Source organism: Lucilia cuprina, chromosome 5 (genome assembly GCF_022045245.1).
Source record: "Lucilia cuprina isolate Lc7/37 chromosome 5, ASM2204524v1, whole genome shotgun sequence".
Taxonomy (NCBI): domain Eukaryota; kingdom Metazoa; phylum Arthropoda; class Insecta; order Diptera; family Calliphoridae; genus Lucilia; species Lucilia cuprina.
In genome coordinates, this window is record NC_060953.1 from 30,642,231 (window position 1) to 30,650,884 (window position 8,654).

Sequence of the window (8,654 nt, forward strand, 5' to 3'; positions counted from 1 at the left end):
CAAGATTTCATTCTAACTTATTTTAGCCACGTACAAATACATAAATGTCGGAATCTGACAAAAACCATGTCATTCATAACTAAAGCGAAACTAAACAAAGTAGAATGTATAAAAAATAGCAGTAATAATAAGAACAACAAGCGCAATAATAACGCCAAGAACAATAAATTGTTGACGCCATCCATTCAACCAACCAACCAAGCAGCTACATAGTCAGTCAGTCATTCACTCAGTTAGTTTGCCATCCATTTATCCGTCTGTCCATTCAACCATCGCCACTGCTAAAGTTTTCATGTCAGTTAGTCAGTCAACCAGCCAGTCGTTTAGCCAACAAGTTGACAACAAACGTGCTTCACTTGTAAACCAAGTAAACCACAACAATTCTAGAACAGTAAATATTAAATTTACTCTTTATATCGGAGAAACAATTCTACATGAATTCATGAAATTAAAGCACAAGTTGTACAAAACTGCGTATACACTGAGAAAAAAATGCAGTGATGCAATACAATTTTTTCTTTTACCAGTTAACATTTAGTAAGACCTTCTTTGTTAATAACTATAAATCAAAAGCTCAAATCTTAAGAGATACAAAGTTTCACTTCCGATTGTTAAAGAGATACTTTTAATTCAATGAAAAATGTGTATTTCTTACAGTGTATTTTTAAAGTTGGCATCTAAATGCGATTGTTTATTATATATAGATGTAGTTTCTTTATATTTTTGATCAGTGATAAAAAATATTAACTTGATTTTTAATTTGTAATCTATGATCAATTTGAAAATTGAGAATTATTTTCATTCGCAACAGCTTACTTGTTAATCATACAAAGCTCGAATGATATTTTATTCTACTGTTAAGTATTTATATAGTAATTCGAAATTTTAAATGTTAATTTTTATGTTAAAAATGTTAATGTTAGTTGTAGTAATAATATATTAACAAGTTTTCTTTATTATTTAATATTTCCTAATAGATGGCTGTGATGGTGATGGTTATCATAAGAGCAAAACGAAACGTGTTCGTACTACATTCACAGAAGAACAATTGCAAGTGTTACAGGCCAATTTTCAAATTGACAGCAATCCAGATGGACAGGATTTGGAAAGAATTGCCTCGGTGACGGGTCTGAGTAAACGTGTGACGCAAGTTTGGTTTCAAAATTCGCGAGCACGTCAGAAAAAACACATACATGCTGGTAAGAATAAAAGTAAGTAGTGTTGTGGTAGTGGTAGAATAGTTGTCATTGCAACTGCATCATTTGCACGACCTTTGACATGTAGTTTATGTATGTAGACGCCTCTGTACATATGTTTTCTCTTGCTTATGAATGCATTTCTTCTAATCAAAATTTTTAAATTAATTTGCATGTTTATTGTCAAAAAGTTAATTATATTTATATTAAGTTATTATATATTTAAAGTGTTATTTAAAATAGTGATACTTATAGAAATATTTTCTCCAACATATTTTTGATTTTAGTGCGAGAACCTGAAGGTAACTCTTTTGCCCGCCATATTAACCTGCAGCTGACGTATTCATTTCAGAATAACGGTCAAAATCCCATGCAAATGAACGGCAATAAAACGGGATTATATCCGCCACATGGTAAGTTTTCAATTTAACAATTCAAACAAAATCATTTATAAAATATTTGACGAAAATAACGTCACCTCTTGAATTTTTATAGTCAGAATAGAGAGAGTTTTATCCAGTTTTATTTGTAATTGTATGACCTTTAATAGTATGTACACATTTTACAACTTCTTTTATTATATTTTTTTTTTTTGCAGAATCTTCAATGGATGAATTATCACAAGATTCCAGTGTGCATTGTATGCAAAGTGAAGTGTGACTTATTGATTCTTTTAAACCCCATTAGAGCAATTATTTATTTCCTTTTGTTTGCAAAAACAATTACTAAATATTTAAAATATTTTAAGGAGACAAAAACAAAAAATATAAATAACGTCCTAAACCTAGTCAAAATTGCAAAAAAAAATCGTCCAATTCTTAAGAATACTAGAAATCAATTTATCGCACAAAATTCTATAATTCATCAAAAAACTAAAATCACTCCAACATCTTGCTCAAATTTTCTATTTATTTTATTTCTTCTTGATAAGATTAGGTACATACATGTAAATTATAACAGTGAAGTGCAAAAGAAAACTATATATAATTTTTTATGGAATGGAAATTTGCAAATAAGAAAAGTAATTCAAAAGCAAAACTAGTAAAATTATTTATATAAATTAATTCAGTTAAGTTTTTATTAAAATTAATTAATTATGTACATACACTAATAAAAACATATACATACAAACATACGAGGCACATTGACATTTTTATGTATACAAACCGATTCGACTTTTACAATTTTTTTTCGAATTCAATGAAAAGAATTGGAATTTTAAAAATATTCCAGCAAAATCTTTACTAACCCGGTAAGCAGTTAGTAATATTGGAGCAAAGTGTAATTTCACTCAGTTATTTTATCCCGATTTTTTTAATGGTTTTAATACAAATGTAAAAATCAATAGTTACTTTTCAAAAAACTTTTAATATCGATTAGGTTTAAAAACACTGTCTAATTTCTAATAATGTTTATTCAATCTCGGCCAAAACAGCTGAATTTATTTATATATTCCTGGAATAAAATAAATTTCTTGGTTATAAAGAAAAGGAAACATATAAAAGTATCCCAGCATAAACTTACATTGAAAAATAAAAAGTTTAAACGCTAATAAAACCACTCTCTCATCGGTATTCTAACACTGCGATGTCATTGGAGGCTAATACTTACAATGCTTACTTACAAAGAGGAAGTAGTTTTGTTTAAATAAACAAAAAAAGTAAGCAGTTGAATAAGTAAATTACCAAGATTTGGCTAGGATGTATTGCATTTGTGCCTAAATACCATCCTATGTATGTATGTGCAAACACCAACAGACAGACAGACAGACAGACAGACTGACTGACATGAACACACACATATTTAATTTAGATAAACAATTTGTATTCATGTAATTTACTAGACTACAATTCCATATAATTTTAAGAGAGAGAAAAAAATAAAAGTTGTTATTGTTTATTCCTTGTTTTTTTATATTATTGTAATTTTCTTTTATTTAAAAATTAAGTTAAGTATAAATAACAAATAAAATACTATAATATACATTTTGTAAAATAATGAAATAAACAAATTTAACTTTAAGTTAAATTATTAATAAATAAATATTGTTTTGTAAATAGTAATTGCCAAAATATTTAAGTATTTATAACAAATATTAATAAATAAAAAATATACATTATTAAAAAATATTAAAACAATGAAATATGAAAAAATAAAACATTTTCCAAATTAAATAGAAATTGTGTTTCATTTAGCGATTTATGGACATTAACATGACATTACAAACAAAAAAATATTGTAACGACAAATAATTTTAGCATTTAAAGATTTTTATATTGGGGTTAATAAAAACATTTGTCGCAAGAAAATTTTGTTTTACCGCAACAACATGAAATTATTTGAAGTTTTCTAACAGCAAAATTATTTGTTGCAAATAGAATAACTTTTATAGATGAAGGTTTTCCTCTGTAATAACGGCACAATGAAAATCGCTGTAAACGTAAATGATTTGTATTTGTAGGAAATAAAAATTGTTTTTGCCATAAAATATTTATTTTTTAATAACATAATATTACTCTTGTCATAAAAAATAGTGCAATGACATGTTTGGTAGAGTTTGGCTCTAAACTAAAAACGTTCTTTTTTAATGAATTAGTTTAAAATTTATACTATGGCAACAACACAATTACAAAAACAACAGGTAATTTCTAATTTAACAATATGTCAATGTTGTTTTTGTGATTGAATTGTAGACATAGTATGTATAACCTTTTAACTGAATCACTAAAAAAGACAATTTAAGTTCAGAACGGCACATATTTAATATCAATGCGATCAGTATTAAGTAGTTTGTTGTAGGAAACAATTGAAAAAAGACTGTAATGCAAAGAAAATTAGAGTTTAAATAAAATTTTAAATAAAAATTTTGGCCAACAACATTTACATTTACATTCCCATTTTTGCATTTGGGGCAAATGCATATATAAACTGTTGGACAATAATTTTTGCAGTTGCGACAACAGCAACTGAAACGTTGGGACAATATGACATTTTAGGCAACATTTTAAACTTTGCCTCTACAATGAATTAACACTTTGCGACAACAGAAACACTTGTAGGTACAAAAGCAAAATGTTGCTATATATGATACAAAAACGAATTTTCTTGGCAGATATTACAGTTTTTTCTGTGTAGGATACATTTTTGGAACCGATAATTGAAGATTAAAAAAGTAACGGAATCCTGAAATATTCACAAATAACTTGCGAAATTCCCTTATCAAACAATGCCAAATATGTATATAAGAATTATTCTAGGCTTTAAATTATCATGGAAACCCAACATCCAGCACAGAGTCAAGAAGGCAATGGTTGCATACTACAAATGGGGACTTAGTCCCAAGATAGTTAAATGGATGTACACAGCTAAAGTACGTTCTATTTTTATATACGGATCTTTTGTAAGGTGGACTTCAACTAAGAAGAATTTTGTTATAGATCGGTTATACAAAGTTCAGAGATCAACATGCATTGGTGCTCTAAGAACTAGTCCTTCAGAAGTCCTGAACACTATATTGCACATCCTACTTATATATCTTCCATATCTGCTTGCAGCGAGGCTCAACTCATACTGAAGTTGGAGATCATGGACACTAATCCACTAACAACTTTATTAAGCATTCATGAATTTGGGGGTTATACTACCACATCCCTATTAGATAAACGATGCAAGAAGGATCGTCAAGGCTGGGTAGAATGTCTGATATTACTATTGTTTGAGCCTCTGCGTACTACGGTAATAAACTGCATTACTACGGTAATAAACAGGCAGATGATGGTTTACTATTGATATTTCCAACACCGTTTTAGTAACAACTCCGTTAGGTTTTATCAATAGCGATATCCTCAGATTCTTCTTTAAAAATGTTAAAAATAGGTGGAAGACCCTAGACACATGTAAGGGGCCAAGTTATTGTGGCCCTTCATCTATGAGAAACGTACAGGACACCACAAAAAACCGGAGTAGGCGAGACATATCAAGGCTGACAGCAGTAAAAACTGGACACTGGGTAACAGGCAGACGATGTAAGCTTAATGATATCCACAGATTTCTCACAGCCATTTCTATACTATAAATGCTACATTTGACGAGTGTAACGGTCTGGTCAAAACGGAGTCTTTTGAGCCAGTAATAAGCGTTAAAGTAATTTTATGAGTTAATTATAGACGCATCTTTACAAAAATTAGCGGAGTGATTTTGGTTCACATAAAACTAGTTTTTTTTTCAAAATTCATCGCTTTACTCGCATTTCTGAGCCAGTAATGAGGGTTAAAGTAATTTTCTAATAGGGACTTTATATTGGGAATAGGGTCAATTATAGACCTATCTTCATAAAATTTTGATATTTGTGTTCACATAGAATTTAATAGTTTTACTGGCATTTGTAAACCAGTTATGACTCTTAAAAAAGTTTTACATAGGCTATGCAAAAACGTGGATCGATATTGCCCATTTTTATCAATAGCGAATATTTGTTTAAAATTTCAACTGTCTAGCTCCTTCCGCGTAGTCTCTATGGTGATTTTAACAGACGGATAGACATGGATTAAGTATCTTAGAATTTAAGATTGACCAAGAGTATATATGTATGTATACTTTTGTGGGTCTATGAGCAATATTTTAATGTATTACAAATGGAAAAAAATAATTTCTATGTTCTATAAGGAGGATAATTTAAATTTACAAAAACTTCCTTTTTAGTAATGTTGTGTGATATTAGAGTTCGACTGACGATATTCTCTAAACCTGATCTTCAACTTAAGAACAAATTATAATACCTCTGGCATTATTAAAATTGTAACTTGTATGCAGCAAACAAAATTCCAAACAACATAATCATGATTTACTTCGAAATTATTTTTCAATCCTGTGTCGTTCAGCAGACTACAAATTCAATCAATGTTTTCATATGAAAATATTTACATCAATTGGTTAAAAAAACAATCAACAAGTGTTTGAATGATTTTGAAAAATGATGCCAACACTTTACAAATGAATACAAGGGAGTAAATGAATATATTTACACTTTTCTATATATACATACATATGTATGTAAGCATGTATGTGTAGATTAGGGAGTTTTTTATTAATTATTTGTTTGAAAGTGATATGATGCTATTTGTTATAGAATTTTTAAAAATATTGATCATTTTGCTCCTTAGTAGGAAAAAACTTTAGCCACATGATTTTTAAGTACTATTACAGATTTATAATAAAAGTTATATAAAAATAAATTTTCGTCTAAGATACACCCAATGCTTGAATTATTGACTTATATTTCAAAATGACAAAGACGAAAGTTAAAATGTTTGCAGCAACAATAGAACTTTAGTTAGATAGATTATATTGACCTTATTAGTGTTACAGTTTAATACTAAATTTCATATCGATCCAATTTGTACATTTCGAAATTCGAGTAAAATAAAAAATAACTCCTTAATAAATTTAAAAAAATTTGCATCAACAAAAAAGGTTTAAATCAATTTACGAGTACACTGAAAACAATACAGTTAAAATATAAAATATATTTGCATAAAAAAATATTTCGTAAATTTTACTATATTTATTATAAATTTACATTTTACAATTTATGTAATTTTATTTGTCTTAAACTAATTTGTATAACACAAAAATTATTCGTGCACATTCGTATAAATTACAAAAAAAATCTCGAGATGCAAAACAACGAATCATTCGTACAATGTAAGACATTTTTCGTATATAAGTATTAGGTATGGATTATTTACTGTGTAGTTTTATTGCATCTTCAAACATGTGTTTGTTTGGTGAATATGAAGAATTCTTTTAAGGTTGTTATGGGTCAGGCAACATTTATGATTAATGTAAAAATTATGCATGTTTAAATAAAAGTGATCGACAAAAGGAAATTAATGATACGATTGTGTTAACAATTGAAATGATTTTGTTTTGAATATGGATACAAAAAGGAAACAGAAAATGTAATAAAACAAATATTTTTATTTCATTCATACGATTCTCCATCAAAAACAGATCCTTAAAAGAATCTACCAACAAATCCTTTAATAGTTTCTTTGTGAAATTAAGATGAATATAATTAAGGAATCAGTTCTTTTAATATATGTTCAAAAATATGTATGTATGCCCTAAAGTAAAACGACATAATTTTTATCCTTGTGAATATAAAACTGACTGCAGCGTTGATCAGTCATTCTGAATCATAAAACAGAATCACAAAAATATTAAATATTAATGTTTATGTGTATGTTTGGTTGTTGTTAACTAATGTACGATCAGATCATTTCACAAGATAAATAGTAAGCATTGAAAAGATGTCATGGCTTTTTGCGCCTATAAACACATCTCAATTGAAAAATCATCTCATCATTCATAACACAAAAGTTCAATAACAATCTGACAGATACGAAAACGAACAAAAGTCGAAATTAGTTCTTTTTTCTGTGAAAATCGAAAAATATTGATAAAATATAAAACAACACACAACACTGATCAGTTTGAGTCATTCACTTTTCTAATATTTACACAAACTCTAAAAAATAATTTCAATATGTGTTATGGTTATAATTAATTTGTGTAATATATTTCAATTCACACCATGTTTGTTATTTTATCTTTAGGATAATACGAACAGAAATATTGAAAAATCATCACTTATCCAAAATGTTAAGAAGTGACTTTAGAACACATCTTATTTAAACGTAACCAAAGAGACGAGTCTCAATGATATAAGCATTTCCTTAATCTCAAGAAGGAGAAAAAACCCAAAGTAGTAGCTCTATGCATTTTTATATATGTATGTGCGTTTCCATGATAGGTTCTCCCAAGACCGAAAAAATAAAATCAATCATAGCTTTCGCACCTTTGAAGATAAACTCTTTACTATCTTATGATATATGGCCACACGATAAAATTTTGATCAAAATGTGTAATCTGTATGTGTTGTTTATGCTTATTTTGCTTCTATGAACCACAAATAAGTTTTGATCAAAATGTAGCCATTCATCTTTTCATCAAAATTATAAATTATATAAATTTTAAACATTTTAATATACGATAATTGAAATACGATCATGCTGAAATTGACGTTTTTATATTTGACAAAAAAACTTCTTACGTATCTTTGAAACTAAAAAGTCAAACAAAATCTTTTTTCCCAAATAAAAATTAGTTGTCTTCTCTTGTTCGACATTTAGGAAATGCCCATATGTATGTACATTAGGGTGGTCCCAAAATGGTTGTTGATGTTACAAGATAAAACTTAAATTTAATTTAAAAAATTTCAAATAAAACGTATTTATTTTATTCTGTAATAACTTGCAATATGTTTTGAAAATATAAATATATTTCGACACAACCTTTACGAAGCTTTGCCTCAAAGGAGATGAATTATGCTATTATTTTGTACTTAGACATATCTATATCTATAGTTTAGAACTAGTTCTGTATTAAAAATGTTAA

The 8,654-nt window shown here is 27.9% G+C and overlaps 1 protein-coding gene across 2 annotated transcripts in view; it reads left to right on the plus strand.

The window, feature by feature from the left end:
* The window catches only part of LOC111675621 (LIM/homeobox protein Awh), a 30,587-nt gene extending 27,428 nt beyond the window's left edge, over positions 1–3,159 (plus strand). The window contains exons 4-6 of one of the 2 annotated variants that reach the window (XM_046952912.1): positions 978–1,211; positions 1,484–1,609; positions 1,795–3,159. In XM_046952912.1, the coding sequence (XP_046808868.1) occupies positions 978–1,211; positions 1,484–1,609; positions 1,795–1,856 (422 nt within the window). In that variant the 3' untranslated portion in view covers positions 1,857–3,159. The remainder of the gene's footprint in view (positions 1–977; positions 1,212–1,483; positions 1,610–1,794) is intronic. The other variant, XM_046952913.1, reaches the window with a different exon arrangement.
* Positions 3,160–8,654: the final 5,495 nt, after the last annotated feature.